Source organism: Protomyctophum parallelum (genome assembly GCF_964188405.1).
Source record: "Protomyctophum parallelum genome assembly, chromosome: 1".
Classification (NCBI taxonomy): Eukaryota; Metazoa; Chordata; class Actinopteri; order Myctophiformes; family Myctophidae; genus Protomyctophum; species Protomyctophum parallelum.
This window is the reverse complement of record NC_139697.1, coordinates 83,974,947-83,993,110: the sequence shown is the minus strand read 5'-3', so window position 1 is coordinate 83,993,110 and position 18,164 is coordinate 83,974,947. Positions and strand designations below refer to the sequence as shown.

At 42.1% G+C, this 18,164-nt stretch overlaps 1 protein-coding gene across 1 annotated transcript; it reads right to left on the bottom strand.

Annotated features, from left to right (window-relative positions):
* Window positions 1-211: 211 nt before the first annotated feature.
* On the bottom strand, window positions 212-16,804 carry gusb (glucuronidase, beta). Its single transcript, XM_083765124.1, has 12 exons — window positions 16,536-16,804; window positions 15,614-15,799; window positions 12,759-12,940; window positions 12,273-12,415; window positions 10,713-10,900; window positions 8,916-9,068; window positions 8,164-8,342; window positions 7,195-7,341; window positions 6,367-6,451; window positions 4,454-4,630; window positions 3,880-4,015; window positions 212-2,238 (listed from the first exon to the last, which is right to left on the bottom strand). The coding sequence occupies exons 1-12, from the start codon at window positions 16,749-16,751 to the stop codon at window positions 2,087-2,089; spliced, it is 1,944 nt and encodes a 647-aa protein (XP_083621250.1). The 5' UTR covers window positions 16,752-16,804; the 3' UTR covers window positions 212-2,086.
* Window positions 16,805-18,164: the final 1,360 nt, after the last annotated feature.

Sequence of the window (18,164 nt, the reverse complement as noted above, 5' to 3'; positions counted from 1 at the left end):
GATTGGTTCTTCTGAGAGGAATGCATACTAGACAATGTATTTTAAAGTGTGGGGGTTATTGTTGGGTCAATGGTATGAAAGTAGGCGTGACCACATGCTTGGTCCAATTAATTGAATGGGACAAACGCCAGCTGTAAGTCTGTATGGGATATTTCCTGGTAGAAATCAAACTATCCTGTAGCACAAGAATAACATGGAGGCTTAATTTCAGTTGTACTCACCATTGGGTGAGGCTTTTATTCAAGGAAGAAAATGGTCAACTTAAGACATCAAGGTATGAAAAAAAAACATACAGGACACAACACAGTTGTAAACTGCTGTAAACACTTTTTGGGTCGGGACTCCAACCCGCGAGACACTGTCAGGTGCCCAGACTACACCAGCTGCCCGGGTCTACCTTTATTTTATTTAAAAATCCGTTTGAGAAAACTGGAAATATCAGTATGTTAAAATGACACCTGTACTTGGAACTTTGTGCAAACAAGTTCAACATATAGACACAATCTCTTATGTAACATCACTTACAGCTCACCATGTCCCAATGCTTTTATAGGACTGGAAATATAAAGGCTTATCTCAGTCCATACAAATGGTGTGAGACGACATCAAGGAATTTTCAGATATTCAAAGTGACAGCTTCTTGTACAGGAAATTGTTGGAGGATTTGTGCTGTCGCAATCAATGGTTGCAATATTTTCCTTATAAAAAAGGAAAGGTGTTTAGTGAATTTGGAAAACATATGGGAGAAAGCAGTTGCACAGCTGTTTAGGGAATTTTGTATACATAATGTCAGCTCCATCAAAGGAATGTTGAAAAAGAAAATTGGAACGTTGCATGTAGGCAAAAATAATCCTGACGGGTGTAAAAATGAGGAGCATGTTTAATAAGCATACACATACAGCTTTTTGCACAGATTTTCTTTGTTAATACAATTAGCTTTTCTTTATGGTAGTTATCAACAAGACAAGAGATGTGCAAAGATGTTGTCCAGCATTAGATAAATGGTTTCACTCCCTGAAATAAAGGTCTGTTTCTAATCACTCAAGACAGATTCTGCCAACATCTTAACCACTAAGCCAAAGGGAATTCCCTATAGCTCTAGGAAGATATTAGACTTTAAAGCCATCAGACTGAGGCTGTGAGCCACTCCCATCCCTCTGGATCGGGGTCACGGCACCAATGTAACACCCAGGATTCGTACCCGGGTCTCCCCGGGCAAGGTTGTGAGCCAGCCACTCTACAAGTTTCTAACGAGTCACAGATGAGTTGTAAGCTAGCCTATTTTCGGTGAGTGACACACTTCCAGAGAAGTCATGGCGACTGATAACTTTAAACCATGATTTATTAACTACATTTTATGTTACAGCCTTATTCAAAAATGGATAATTATTTTTCTTTTACTAAGAAATCTCCACTATACCCCCCAAAAAGTAACTTTATTGTGCATACAGTACGTATTCACACCCTTTGCTATGACACTCAAAATTGAGCGAGGTGCATGCTGTTTTCACTGATCATTCAATAACTTGATTAGAGTCTGCTTACGGCAAATTTAATTGATTTGACATAACTTGTTTTTATTTATTATTGGGCAAGAGAATATACATAATTGACAATATCTAAGTCACAACACAAACTTTGATGAGGCAGTATTGCACGGTTTAAAAAAATAAGGTTTTCTTAATTTTCTTAAAAATATATATTTTATCATGATTTCACAGACCAATCAGACAGATTCAAGTACACAGTTGTTCCTTACTTAAGTTAGTTAACCTGGTTATCAAATATGATGCTTTTTATGGTCCCGTTAAAATGATCCTTGCTTTTTTTTTTAAAGATGCATCATTAGTCCTCATGATTGGATTATTAAGGCCAGGCAATTATCACTGATTATCACATTATTTTCCCTCTACTGGCACAAGTTCCTGTTGCATTCTCCCAACAGCTCAATCATGCAATAATAATATTTTTTTTATCCTCCCGTAGTTGTCCAATAGTCGACTATAGACAACATTTAGCCATTCATAGTGGACTATACAAATCCTTAGTCGGGGACAGGTAAAGAGTGCCTTCACCTTGGAGCCTCTCAGAGCTGGCAGGGAGCCCTGGTCCAGGACGGCAGTCTGCCCGTTTCATTTGCCAGTCTCCAGTACCTCTCCCTTAGGATGAAAGCCCCTGCTTTAGGCTGCCTCTGTCTGCTAAAAATCCCTTTCTTGTTCCCCACCACACGGGTCACACCTGCAGACAAGACAAAACCGATACGATCCAGTGAACTTTTATGATGTATATATCATAAACAAATGTATTCACTTATAACTGTGCAATATATAACTGGAATTGGGAAATGTGTAGCCTCTGTTTTCAGTAAGGCAACATGCGTACTACTCAATTGTATAAGACTAAGACAAATTAAATTATTTTCTTCACACAATGTATGATTCCTGAATACGCGATCATGACTAGGTCGCTAGTCGCTCGCTACTACGCGATTGGCTGGCAGTGCTTCTGGCAGCGTTTCCGAGTATGGGTCTCTTATGGGACTCTTATTGGCTTAGGCGGCATGGGGTGGGACTCTCATTGATGACTAGCTCGCTTCATTGATGACTAGGTCGCTTACATTTCATGAGCTGTTATTTGTCAGGTTTCACATGACAAAAAATGTATCCTCAATGTCTCTTATACTTGGGTGTGTAGTACTGTGTACCAAAAAAAAGTTTTATCACCATGGAGTTCTAACGGTGATGGCCGGGAGAACTCCAGAATGCTGGTTGGACATCATGCTGGGGTGATGGGGGCCTAGTACTACACAACCCCATTTAAATAATGCAAGGATACCAGCACATATACGTGTAGCATCTTCCTGTGTACAGACCAACTCTCTGTAGAACTGCTAAAGCAGGGGTACTCAACCTGTGGGTCCCCAAATTGTTTTGGGAGAGTCCCCACTCCCCAGATGACAGTAAAGTGAAAATTTGCCTGAGGAAGGTCGCAAGACCGAAACTTTGCTCTCTGCTCTTTAAAAATAAATGCTCTTGACATGATCTGTGGTGGTGTGTCCCTCCTTTCTCCAACACTTAGAATGCGCCAGAGGTTTTCAAAAATAATGGCGCTAGAGTGCCAGCAGATATGGCAGATTTTTCTCTGAAAAGCCCCGCCTTCCGTTCCCCCCCAAAGCCGGCAGGCATAATCTTCCATTCTTACCTTGCACTGGTCACGCTAAAGTCTCTCTAGAAGCGTTAATAACCATGGAGAGTTCCTAGATGAGAAGATACGAGCCATTCTTTTGGAGCCGCAAACAAGGAAGTGAACGGCAGTGCCCATGCGCAAATCAACAAGGAGTACATTGCAAAAGAGGCTATATCAATAAAAAAAGACCAAAAGACGCCTATACGTGCTTAGCACCCCAATGGTTTTTTATATAAAAGGCGAGTACCGGTATACACTTTCTTAGCAAAAATTGTGTTAAGACATTTGTAATACCTAGAGAAAAAAAAAAGAAAAGGAAAAGAAAAGACCAATCAAAAGTAATCAAGATACTACACTATAAAAACTGGTCAAACATTGGCCAAATTGCCAAATAATATCAGAAACAGGCAAAGTCGCAGTGCGAGGCGTTGTGAGCTTGTAGATCAGCTATTTTCACAATATTTATCTGTGGAAACGACGATGTAATTCCTCAACTCCTACATACCAAGTGCTTGTCAGGGTGGGGGGGGGGGTCCCCGGTTCAAATAGGATTATTTTGGGGGGGGGGGGGGGGGGGGTCACAGCCCGAAAAGTTTGAGAACCTTCTGTGCTAAAGCACCTGTACGTACATGCATCACTAGTATCAGGTCTGGTTTGACAGTGCTGTCATGACGTAATCCCTCGCTAACTAACCTTGTACAGTCATGAAGTCGGCAAAGTTCCAGATGAGCTCGCCGACCACGTACTCCTTTCTCTTCTCATCAAACACGCCGTGGTAGCTCTGCAGGACGATCTTCTGATACTCCTCTGTAAACATCATGGGGGGATCCTACACATTGGAAAAGAAAAGCTCAGCAGCACTCGCAAAGTACTTCCCCCAAAATGCAATGGTTTTCCGAAATTTCTGAAATAGTCAAAACAGCAGATCTACAAGATCACAACGTGCCACATCATGACACGTTGTATGCTTGTAGATCTGCTATTCTTACCATTTGAAATGAGAGAGACTATGGGCCGATTCATACTCCTATTTTACCGCTGTTTCGGCGCTGTAGTGCCGAAATGATTTCGGCTCGTCAGAAACTTTCAGTAGCACCGAAGAGCCGACTTTAGGACGGTACCCGCCCCCCCCGAACCTCAAATGACGTCAAATTGTAGGCTCTACAGCGCCGAACCGACTTTTATTCGGCTCTAAAATAGGAGTATGAATCGGCCCTATGACTGAAACCAAAAGGATTCAAATGTGTTTGTGTGAGCGAGTCCTCACACTGTGAAGCCCGGGGACCACATCGGCTCCATATTCACTCTGGATGATGGGTTTCTGGTACTTCCCATACCAGTTCTCAAACTGGGTGTGGAGCTGGATGGGAATGACCTCCAGGTGGCCCGGGTCGTGGTACCAGGAGAAGTAGCTGTTCACACAGATCACGTCTACATAGGGAGCCTGGAGACGGGAAGGTATGGTGGGGAAGACAATGGCAGGGAAACAAATTAGAAATGAATACAACTGGCCTGGGCCGTGGCTCAGCGGTCCAGGCACCTTGGCTGGTAATCCAGTCTGGCAGTGTGTTGCGTGTTCGACTCCCAATCCCGACGGCCTTTACTGCGTGTCACCTGCCATCTCTCTCCCCATTTACCGTCAGCCCACTTTCTATCTATCCCTCTACAAAAATAATAAAATAAAAGGCAAAAGCCACAAAAAGAAATAAATGAATACGACTCCAATGTGCCGTTATTCTTCTGATGACTTAAAACGAGTCTAATCAGCATACCTTTGACATTGAATGGGAAACTTTTGTGGATTCATGCAGCATTTTGTCTTTCTTGATAACGCAAATACACACAAGCAAGTGTTTTTCTATAAGTTCTGTGGATATAATTATACAGTGCTGTAGTGTAGTCTAGGCTTTTTCAGGGCGTATACCATAAATATTCCCTGCACAAACATGCAAGCGTACAGGCTATACATCTATCTCCTGTTTCTGTTTTTGAAATATAGTCTCTGTATATTGTAAATTAGAATGTTAGAAACTATACGATGGGGACTTACGTTGATTTCAAGTAACTTGTAGGCAATTGATACAATAGCAATACACAGTATCTCAATGCTGAAATTAGTGATATTCTCCTTTAAGAGCTCTGTGAAAATGCGGAAAAAGGTCCCATGAGACTGATTGGCGACAAAGAGCCACATGCTGCTGCAGGGCCTATTATTTATTACCTTCAGCCAGAGACTAAGAGCATAGGTATGTCTGTCTACAACACAGTCCAAGCACAGTAAAATCTAGGGCTTGCTTGACAGGTTGGCAGGTTTTAACCTGTTGGTTTTCTCACCAGACATACTCCTACTAAACCTGTGTACTACCCAGGGGGGCAGTCAGCCAGATATTTCGTGAAGCCTCATTTGAAATCGGTAGTTCATATAATGGCCTGTTGTGGCGCTGGACTGGACCCAAAAAGCCCCATAGCTCCATAGAGGCCCATGTATTTTGGCCCAACTTCACCTAGACTGTATTACCTTAATAAACATGGTCATGAATACTTTCTTCTTCCAGTCACTAGTTTAAAGTCTCATTTCTAATGTCATAATATTCTTTTTGGAAAATTATGGTCCCATTAATTAAAAAAATGACCATAAAGAAAAAAAAACATCGCGTATGTTCTGAGGGGCGTGGCTACCGTTACAGTCTATGATCGGGATTCCCCTCCCACTCGAGTCAAAATAAAAACCAACGGAGAAGAAGGGGGGAAGTCCCGCCTCGTTGTCTGGGCAGCCAATGGCCAGCTGGTCCAAAACGGAGCCAGCCAATGGCCAGCTGGTACCAAACGGATCTAGAAAGATGGCGACTTACAGTGCAGGAATAACAGGCTTCATTTTACGTCCATGTTAGACCCGGCGAACGCTTTGTCCATATTTTTTACAGTCTATGGTACTACCTACATTTGAATAAAATGTGTGAATATTCAATAAAGTTCCCCACACTGGGATGCCTGTTAATAATAATTACGGTAGACCTATTGCATCCCACAGAGCCATTCACTACTAGAGCGTGTCCTATATGTTACATATATATTTTCTGAGTATAATGAGTAATTAAGACACCATTACATATACAGATCATAAATACATAATGATTACAGACAAACAGATTACTGAAGTGTACACTGTAGAACACTCACCCCCTTGTCTCTGGCATAATTGCTATCAGTGATAAAGGTGACGGGGCGCGTACTATCCAGTGACTTGGTGTGAGATATCAATGTCCTGAGGAGGAAAAGTATAATCGATTTTTTTTCAGAAGAATGCTAGAACATCAAGTGTTGCAAGTAAGGACTCGGATATATAAAATATGAACTTGTGTGTAGTTTCAGGTCTACAAGGGCTTATATGTATTCAGCACATGCATACCAGGCAACCAGTGTGTTGCCTGCTTCAATAGCTAGGCAGGACAAAAGAATGTCTCTGTCCTACATGTCCAATCCAGGGTGTGGGCAGCCCAATAAAAGTGTTTGAGGCTGCGGAACCTCACTCAAATAGAGACCCTGCGAGAGAATGTAGGAGGGGTGGACGACGTCACTGCACGCTCGCGGTACGTCAGAACGGTCGTTGAAAAACATGCATTCTAATGAGATTTTATCGTTCGCTTGCTCGCATCGCTGGAAGTGTAGATGAGGTGTTAAGCCCAAACCACACCAAAGGGTCAGGACAAAACGTTTTTTTTTTAAAGGTAAACCACACCAACTCAATGAGTTGCATTGGTGTGGTTTACCTTACAAAATGTTTTGTCCCGACCTGACCTTTTGGTGTAGTTTGGGCATTAGACTCCACCTGTCCACCAGTTCTACCACTCTGACTGCATTCCAACATTTCTAACCTAGACCATATCTCGGTCATCCCTCCCTCGCTTGGAATTCTTTTACAGTTGTAGGCTTCTAGACTATTCTAAGTACAAGCTGAAATGGAATGATGGGACGTGGGTAGGTGTTGAAGGGTAACCAGTTACTCACTTGAAATAGAATCCAGCGGGAGGCATCTCTGCAGCTGGCTCATTAGCTACTGACCACATGACCACCGAGGGATAGTTCTTGTCTCTCCTGACCAGCTCGTCCATGACATCCAGATGGTGGTCCAGGGAGGCATTTCTAAAACTACGACTACAAATATACAACATACTTTTATAACATCCACTGATCAAATTAGTGAAATATGATCATATAGTGTTGCTACAACAGAAGACCGCAGACCAGCAGCGTAATATCTGCTGGTCTGCAAGGTTGATTTACGATGTTTGAGGATTCCGGTTTGCCCGACCGTCTTTCTTTGGGTGCCCTCAATACAAACCAGTCTCCATCACCATCTGTGTGAGAGTGCACAAAGCACCAACCTTCCTCTATTGCTCCCATCCTCTGGTAGCGGCTAATGAGATGCTTGTTATGAACACGATTTCATTCCTCAAAGGCAATTTAAATAGGAGCCGATTTGAACATTCGTTTCCTTGATTGATGCTTTGATGAACAGTTTTGAGTAAATATTAAAACTGCAAACTGAACTTCATGTAGATGCTCACAAGCAACCTAAAAAGTATTTTGCTGTAAAACATAAAAGATGCTGATTCCACACAACAATTAAATTCATATATTTAAAACAAAACTCACACTTGTGTGAAGTGAGGGGTGCTCTTGTCATACATCATCAATCATACATCACATTGCATGACGCTCAGCCAATCAAATCATCACAAATGTTATTCCGGCCAATCACTTTTGGTGTCTTCACTTTTCTGCCCTCACTTTTATCCTCAATATTACTTTGCTCAGCCAATCATCGCTATGGGGTGATCAGCCAATCAGCTGCCAAAGTTTGTGTTCACATAAACCCTCGAAGCTGGGCATAGGAAATGGGAGTTGGCATGCAGAAACCTATAATGGATAAAAGATGACCACAATGATCACTGAGATGTATACAGTGGTACCTACATGTCTTTAATTCCCACACCTGGGCATTCATCTATCACCACAATGCCATGACGATCACACATCTGCATGATCTCCTCGGCATAGGGGTAGTGGCTTGTACGGAACGAGTTGGCCCCAAGCCACTTCAACAGGTTGAAGTCTTTCACAATCAGGGGCCAGTCCAAGCCTCTACCACGAATCTATGGCACCCAGAAAAGGACAGGGAGTCGGTTATGAATTCAATATTTTGAGTGAACATGTCGTCGTCTTTATAGTGTGCCTTGAGGAAAATAAATGTGTTTTAAAACATAATTTAAGGCTGGCAGTGGTTCCCAAAGTGGGGTCCGGGGACCCCCAGGGGTCCAAAACTATGGAATGCACTTCCCTTTACAATCAGAACTGCAGCCTCACTGCTAAATGCCTAAATTGTCCTTGAGGGAGTTACATGGGTCCCCAGATAAATGATAGTTATAGGAACCAAATGGACCCTTATGGGTCTGTAACTCAGAACCAAATGGACCCGATTTGTACACTCTCAGAGTTAAATTAAATAGGGGAGTGTAGCCTAATTCAGGTCAAACCGGGGGCCCTTGAAATGAAAATGGTTCTCTTATGGGGTTCCTTGGCATACATTTTCAAATGGGGGGGTCCGCAGGCTAATGAGTATCATTTTGGGGGTCCTTGACATGAAAAGGTTTAAGAATCACTGATTTAAGGTGTTGGTTTTTGGTGATTCATTCAGTGAAGCTTTGCTGCCCCCTAGTGGTACTCACATCGGCGTCCTCGTGTTTGTTGACTCCATGGAAATAAAAGGGCTTATTGTTGATGAGGAACTGGCGACTGGTAACCTGGACTGTTCGGATGCCTATTGGTAGGGTGTACACGTCTTCGTACGCGGCCCCCTCGTGGACTGCCGTCATGTGAACCTGGAGGTTTAGGGGAGAGTTCATAAGCTATTGACCTTATGCACATGGCTGCCATCTTGCCAGCAAGGTGCCAACTAGGTGCAACTTCCCATTGACAACCCATTCATTCATCCAAACAGAAAAGTCCTATGTAATTGTATTAAACAACATCAAACTCACCAACATTGCAGCTGTACGTAAAGCTTGGATTATCCTCTTTCAATCTGTAAAGTTTTTGTTTCATAAAAATCCACCGTAGACATGTTATGAGCTACTTCCTGTCAAGAAATTCATTTCAGGTGATTGGAGTGTTGGAAGTGCTCATTTACATCACTCAACAGCCCTGCGTACCACCAGTTTTGAATTTGCACATAATGCGGGAGGCAGCAGGAGGTTGCTTTACTGATAGCGAGCGCTTCCAAACTCTGACACTGAGAAGATAAATCACCTGCAAGGTATTTCTTGACAGGAAGTAGCTCATAATTTTTTTTATGAAACAAACACTTTGCAGATAGAAAGAGGATAATAGCTTTTCGTACAGCTGCAATGTTGGTGAGGTTGACGTTGTTTAATACAATTAGATAAGACTTTTCTGTTTGGAAGGATGGGCTGTCAATGAATGGGCTGGTAGTAGGTGTGGTGGACTGGCCATCGGAAAGACATGAGTGGGCCGTTGCTGCATGGCTGGTGTTTTGTTTGGTTGTTTGTTTTTTAGAAGCCAACATTACATTAAATATATAAATGGTGCAGCTCTCTCGTACAGAATGCAACAATATGACCACCTTACAGTAACTTCTTCAAAGCATGCTGTACCTGTCTCTGCCCACTGCGTTTCTGGTGGTGAAACAAAGCTGCCACATAAACTGCTGGGATGTTGCAACTTCAACAATGCAGGCATTAGCCCACTGCTGCTTGCTGCAGCCTCTTCAAAATTGTGGTGCGTCACCAATCTCATGTGTGAATCTAGTCTACTCTACTTCTTTCATCCCCATGGTCTCCAAAGTGATTGTCCTTGGACATAAATAAATACCTCATTTTCATTCTCTGCAGCTACAAAACACCAGACACTAGTACTCAACACACATAAAATCCAATCACTGAATGACCAAAATTCAGTAATTGGTGTCTAGTAACACATCTCACAAAGAGTGAAATTCAGTTTCCCTAGGTCTAGGAGAATCTGTGACAGCTGCTGAAAGTTGGGGTACCATCAACAACCTATATAAAAAGGCAAAATCTTCAAAATGTCATTCAAAATTAAGCTAGGGGTTTTTCATGATTCTAAATCCATTGCAAGCATTTGTTTTGCACGAAAAACACTCCTTGGGCTAAAAACGGCCATAGCCGTCATGCATCGTCACAAATGTGCTGAGGTCATTGCATTTGGGAAAGTGCCTATACAGTATATACATTATATACAGCATATTCTGTGCATTAGCAGAATACTTAGTGAGGCATATTTGTAAAAAGAAGAAGAAGGAAAAAAGGAAATGATTCAGCTTTTACTGGCATGGGGCTGAATACAGTTGGTGTTGATGTAGGTAGGTGATGTTGAACATACTGTTGCTTACCCTTTAGTGGCTGACGTGACCCGATCTTAATGAAAATATAATGCCACTATCTACTACTAGACAATAGACATGCATGTGAATAATTTTGTCTTACCTCCATGGAGTAAAGATAGGCCGGATTCTCATGCATCAAGTATGGCCACCACAAGTTGACATCCACCACTTTGAGCACCCCAGATGGCCCAGAGGACAAGGCCACAGTGTGTCTATCTTTGTCCATCAACGTTATCTTCAGATTGGCCGTGGGGGAACCTACCGCTGATACACTGTAGCTGACTATGCCTGGAACATAGAGGACAACAAATGTCTGAGCGATAACATACAGTATCAGGTCACAAACGATCATTCCATTTGACCATAAGTGATACAGTACTTGTGGACGTTTGTATTTATTGATAGTGGCAAAGTCTGAGCCCTACTAAACGATCCACAGCTGACGGCTGTGGTTCTTGCAACAAATTGATGAAACCATTTTGTAATAAAATAGCCTTTGTCATGAAATGTCACTTCATCTTAGTTTTTGTAACTGTGACCCGGGCTTTTTTTACACAAGCATAACATACCCAAGAGAGCACCTGTCCTGTACTCTTTCAATCTCAAAGGCAGTATATTTGTATCTAAGCCATTACCAACACCACAGATTCAGTAATAGATGTGAAGAGAGACAAATCACATCATATTAATGAAGAGGTTTTGCCAACCTCAGAGGATGAGATTTATAGGACGGGTAGCAATAATTGACATCTATTAGTAAATACACAACCAGATAGGCATTCTAATAATAGAGGGTATGCGCATGCATAAAGTGAGTGGCAATTTAATGCAATCAGATATGACATTTCTGCTTGAATGTATGAAGGCCAAAAGGTAGGAGGTTTTTATGCCACTCAGTAAGTGTTCCCGCATATCTTCTGGGTAAGTGGGTATGATGATGATGTCATGCACAAACCCTCTATATTACATGATGTCCCAGGTGACAGTGCCCACAGAGATTTGGCACAAAAACGCTCGCACGAGAGGTCTTGTCTGGGTCCTATGACAAAATTAGCTGGCCTTTCTTTCCCCTGTGTTTTATTTTGTTCATTATTAAATTCAATGTTGTTTGTCATTTGTCATTGGTCAATAATTCATATACAGGCATGATCATGAATGTTAGAAGGGCTCCGCATCATCAGTGCCCATACCCTAGGTGGGGTTGGCGAAAGGGTCTTTCTGTATGGAGTTTACATGTTCTCCCGTGTCCCCTAGGGTAGGTACCCTCACAAAAAACATGCAGTAATCCTGGTCTCTAAACTACCTCCCACTGGCCAGCCAGGGCACCTGATGGAGGGGAAAGGAACTGGTCGGAATAACGTGTTCCTTCCACACGCTACATCCGGCCGGGGAAACTTCCGTCAGATGAAAAGAACTAGAAGCAGCTTGGACTCCTCATGCATAGAAGGAAGCATTAGGCCATTCTGCTACCCCCCCAGGTTGGCAGAGTAAGTGTAGCACCCAGGATTACATTAGATAATTGACACTGGGTTGCAAAATCGTGGGATAAAAATGTAAGAAAAAAAAGGGCCCTTCAAGAGGCCGAGCTTTGACATGTGGGAAATATCCTCTTAATCTTAAAACGTACAATTAAATATATGAATACAAAAATGATAATTACCAGTATTTTCAGAGATGTCAGTCACCACAGTGATGTCATCAACATATGCCTTTGGCGTAGTGTATAGCAAGACAGGACGATGTATCCCAGCATAGTTGAAGAAGTCAAACATGATGCTTTGCACAAAATAGCCACCGGGATACCTGTTCAAACAATTTACATTGTTTTATAACTTTGTGGATAAACCTTATTGTGTCATCTAAATTCAATTGATGGCTTAAAGGTGGATGGGGGCAATATGGAAATGCATGTAGAACCAATGTGAACATTGCACACTATTGTACAGTAATCAGGATTGGTTGTCAAACAGTAGGTTTGTTAGCACTGGTTCTCTCTGGCATCTAAGCCCAAGTCCTGTAAGGTTAATTTGTTTAATACGTTTGAATGATGAAGACTAAATGAATGATTATTACACCATAAGATTATGCTTTTGTTTGATGTTCAACCAGTTTCTTAAGTAAGTAATAAACAAACAGAACGGGTTACTTGGAGGTGTCGTCCATATGCTGGATGGTTCCTGGGGGGAGGGTCTCCAGAGTAAGTGTGTTGTTGACTGCAATGGTGATCCTGCATGGTACTTTGGGGTTCTCTCGGATTAAATCCCCTATCTCTGCCTCAAAGGGAAGATGGCCACCGTTGTGCTCCGTCACTTTCACTCCATTCACCCACTACAAGAAGACAGGACAACAGTTAGGATTAGGGTTGTCCCGATATGATCACGTGATCGGAAATCGGGGCCGACCACGTCATTTTCAAATGATCGGAATGAGAATAGGTGCAAAAAAAACGTGATCAGGATTTGGGACATCCCTAGTATCAATATATATAGACTGGATACTAGGTTAGACTGGATTCCTCTGGTATGGCATAAGTGTTCTATAAAAATATGAATATCGGATTGGAAAAATCTGTATCGTGTTACTGCAGCCATGTCAAGATTTTCATTTTTCTGTATTTGTCCTTTTGGGGGCGCTCTAAGTGTGTTCTATGTGTTGAGGGTTCTCAATTACTGTATGTGTCTTTGTTGCATCTGTGCTTCTGCTAATTAAGCTTGTTGGTTACACCTGTTGTGAGTGAGAGAGGGCAGAAGTCTCATTACATTGAAGGAGAGTGCACTGTGCAGAAGGAAGAAAGCTAAGTAAAGTAAACTAGGAGAAGTCAAGTGAACTATAAAATGTAAAGCAGAAGAAAGTAAAGTTAAATACAAGAAATTAAGTAAAGTAAAATAGAGAAAAGAAAAGAAAAAGGGTTTTTCAAGAAAGACTGAAGGATCCAAGTCGACCCCCCCCCCCCCCATTCATGTGCAAGCAGGCAAAGTGGTCAGTATTGTATTTGTTTGTGAATCTTATTGTGAAGGTTTATGTATTATTGTGAATGTAATTGAGTCTCGTGCGATGGATGGGTGGTACAGGGAGCACAAAAGCTAGCCCTCCAAGCAGAACCTAATGCTACTGAAGTTTCTGACATTTGTTCGACCCAGTGCATTGGGTCCTGTTGCACCACTACCATGCCACCTGGTACGCAGTCTTAAACATAAACAACATGTTTAGCGCCTGTCTGCGCTCTTTGACGACATTTTTTCGTGTGAGCGTTTCTGAATATGTTTAGTATAAGTACCCATACATGCCGCTGCGAATATCTCCTGTGGCGCGGAAGCCGTTAAGTATTTTTAATCTTTGTTTGACCGATTTGGTCGCTTTGATTCTTCTCTTCCTTCCTTGTTTATTGACACCTCATTGTACCGCCTATCTGGCTAGCTAGTGGCGCTATAGCTATGACAGAGCAGATCAGAGGCAGGGACGTAGCCGCACAAGCCAACCGCACACCGGGAGGCGGTACAATAAACGGTAAACAAACAAGAAGAAATAAAGCGACCAAATCGGTCAAACAAAGATTAAAAATACTTAACGGCTTCCGCGCCACAGGAGATATTCGCAGCGGGATGTATAGGTACTTAAAGTTCCCGAATTCAGAATAACTCAAGCAAAAAAAGACCGTCACACGGCGCAGATTCAATCTTAGAGAGCATTTTTACTTCCGCGTTCCGGAATTCCCATACGAAAATATAGTTATGACCAGGGACCCAACATAAAACTCATAAAAATTTCAGAAAAGCTTTATGTAGGGTCCCGAAAGGGGCTACACAAAAGCATGATCGGGACATCCCTAGTTAGGATGTTAAATGCAGGGGACGGATTTCACATGTGCAAATGTACAGTGACCCCAATAATAAACTACCAAAGGATGGGTATTCCAGCTAATAACATCATTTTAAGAGGGTTACAGGAATGGATGGAATATTTAGACCTATTGAAGTGAGCCCGGAGACTTTCATTCCCACGTAATTTATATATTGCTCAATAAGTGTGTGGAGGATGAATGAACTGCTGAGGTGACGAGTTTCGTTTAAATTGGAAGCACTTCACGTCAAATGTGTTTAACATATGGTATTGTTCATATTATGTACCATACGTATAGAGAGGAAGGGGAAAGGAAGTTGAGCATTTTCTGGTCCCCGGGGGAGCGGGGAAATTGCTTTTACAGCCTGACACGTACACTGGTTGGGCTGAGGGTCAAGCCGGTGACTTTCCGATTCCAAGGCAGCCCCAATATGACACTGACTTGAACCCTTGGGCCTTCATAAATGCAACATGTTGTGAACACTCAATTTGTTTAGTCTCATACAGCTCCGGAAATTAGAAAGAGGAGCGTAAATGCTTAATTTATGCTCTGTCGTATGACTGTGTCACATGCCGATAATATCTCGTCTACAAGCTCACAACTCGTTGCATTTACGACACTTGTGACAGTTTGTGACACCATCATACGATTAAGTATAGATTGGGCTTAACGGGGAACCACAGGGGTCCTTGGCGGGGTTCTCCCAGCTAAATGATAGAATGTTAGCAGTTTGGTGTACACTGAATGAATGTTGATTGGTGTCAAAAGGGCAAAACTCATATCAAATGGTAGTTCCAACCAGATTTTGCTGCGTTCCGTGGATTTGTAATTGCCTCTTAGTAGAGAATCCACAGAATGCAGCGAATCAGGCAGGAACCCAGGCTAATCAAATGGGGGGTACATGACCTAATAAATAATGCATATCAAACTGTCCATCCTTGTAATGAAAATGTTTGAGAATCACTGTATCACATGCAGCCCCCACCTTCACTTATATTAATGTGGCCCACAGGTTAATGTCAGAATACTGATAAATGTTTTGATTGCAATGTGGCCCTCTGGAGTGAGTGTGGAAATATAGTGGCATTCTCCATCGACACAGTTGCCCACTCCTGACTTGCATACATACACCGTATCACTTACGTACATACTGTACTTACCACCACCGAATAGTAGTGAGCACTCCCCACTCGGAGTACGACTCTAGTTCCCTCATCCGCGACCCAGCCGGCGGGCACCCACACCTCTCGATCATACCACACCCAGCCAATGAAATCTCTCAGTTTGGGGTCCTGGGTTATGTCATTATAGCTGGCAGGAACTGGCATGTCGATCACAGGGCCACTCTGATACAAAGATAGACGTGTGTGTGATTTGTACAGATAATGTATGCATTTGTAACTCAAGTGTTTTTTTATTTTGTTTAGCTTTTTAGACATTTATACAGGGAAGTCCCATTCAGATACAAGATCTCTTTTACGTGGGAGCCCTGTTTAGTGTAGCAGGCAGCAGTACAAAAACATACACAACATAAACACACATTTAAAGTGTGTGCACTGGGTTGCCAATTTCATCCTACCAGGAGAACATCAGCTTCACTTTTATTGTGATGCTGTTTCAACTTCTTTGCATCATCACTTCCTATTTCACTTGTTCATTCTCTATTCTATTCTGTACGAGTATATACCCTCTCCTGATTGGATCAAATTGGTATCCCAACCTGTTGCTGTATTTTAACAGGGAGACACCTGTTGCTGAACAAGCACGGTCCTTATCCTTATATGATTTACTCAGAATAGAGTGAGATGCTTAACACTTATTTTTAACAAAGGAAAATGACTTGCTACACTTTTTAAATGTCATTACCTCGCCGGCGGGATACACACCAGGGCAGGCTCTAGTAAAGTAATCAATGGAACGTATGGAGTCAGGACCGGTACTGCTGCAGTACCACACTACAGATGTGCTATTATGTTCCATGCATACACATCTGTTACTTTGAAATTGCGTTCTATTCATTCAAATAAGTGTCACATTTCAGATTTAACATTTAGGAGATATTTGGACTTGTTCTTTGTTTACCTCTGATAAGCAACTTTTGTACCATGCCTCTTCAAAGCCCTTGTTCCTGCTAAGAGACATGTCTGCCCTGAAGTTCCACAGCCCGTTTAGCTCTTTGATCTCTCGCGAAGAGGACTCTCGGGGAAAGAGCATCCCAGTGCTGAGCAGGTAACCTGCGTCCCATTGTGCAGTCTGAAATAAAACATGAATTATCAGTAATTTGCCTGGACTAATCATCCTGCATACATCTAAAGTCTGAGAGAGCGCCGAGTCCAATGGAAGTTGTTGCTGATGTAGTCACATGGGCGATTCTTTGGTCATGTGATCATCATGAATGATAATAAACCTCGATTTCACCACCCGGAAAACTGCCAAACGGATAAGATCTAAGAAATGACGCCCGTTAAAACTGCATGTTCATCGCGTTTCATTGCAACATCTTTGTGTAAGGTTTCCGCACGATTTCCTGATAGTGGATATTCGCCTTTTCTCCTTTCAGGGTTTAAACCAAAAATGTAGTAACTTTTTAACTTAACTTTTTATAGCACTAGATGGAGCCAGATACCAGTCCGTTGCTTGTTGCTAGGTAAACCACCAAACGTTTACACAAACTTAACTTCTAATCTAATGGTTTTGTGAACATTCTCGGTTTTGGTCGATAGTTTCTAAACTAATTTTAATCAAATAGAATAGCCTACTTCACTTGAGTTGTTCCCATTGTTACATTTATGATTTATGATGAATTGATTGAACATGGTGGACCCTATTGTAACAAGTGTAATGCTTTATGGTGTCGTTCACAGTTAACAGTTTTGTATTGTTGTGCTTGAAATGTACTGTTATTCTCCAATCTGTTAATACATACTTCATACCTACGTCTATTTAGGCCTAGTGTAGACCATATGTTAACCGCAGTAGTGAGCCAAAATAATAGCCTATTTAAGTGCACATATTCTCTTGGGGCAGTACAGAGCATCACTGGAGAATGGGGCCATATACTGCCTAGAGCATTCTGGGGCTCAAACAGCATCATGAAGAACCCTACTTATTGCATTCTGGGTTTGAGCTGACAGGCCTTTTTTTTAGTCAATCAGTCTAGATAGATAGATACTTTATTAATCCCTGAGGGGAAATTGAAGTGTTACAACAGCAACAGGCAGACAGATCACGCAGCGCCAACTGCCAAAGTCACCTTAATTCAAGTGGTAGATGCCAAAAAAATATTTTGTATTTAAATTATATAAAGAGGCATGTCCTGTGGTCTACCTGCACAGGCTTTAGTTTATGGTCTACTGTTATGGGTTACATTAGATTTGATCTTTTCCACATGTTTGTGTCAAGTCTGCTATCTCAGGATGGCCTATAAGTGACAATTGTTTTTCAGGAAAGCAGACGCCATAGAAGATCAAAGGGTCCATTTTGCTCAGTGTAGACTAGAGAGCTCTATGGGAGATAGGCATTACAGAAATGCCAATTAAAATGCTGCACGTCTCACTAATTGGAGGTAATAGTTTTAGGAAGGGGTGCTGAGATTCAGACCAAGGTCAAAAGATCATGAGGATTTGAAAACGACATGACCGTTGAGTTTGTACTGTGTGTACTGTATATCTACTACAGATAAGGATCACCCTCATGAGCAAAGGCTGGGAG

Bases quoted from the DNA above. Each gene is read 5' to 3' on its own strand.
- gusb (XM_083765124.1), bottom strand. From the start codon at position 16,751: ATGATTAGTCCAGGCAAATTACTGATAATTCATGTTTTATTTCAGACT. The intron at 12,416-12,758 runs GTAACCCGTTCT...TTGTTTGAACAG, and splicing joins CATATGGACGACACCTCCAA to GTATCCCGGTGGCTATTTTG. The intron at 9,069-10,712 runs GTAAGACAAAAT...CTAAACCTCCAG, and splicing joins CCTATCTTTACTCCATGGAG to GTTCACATGACGGCAGTCCA.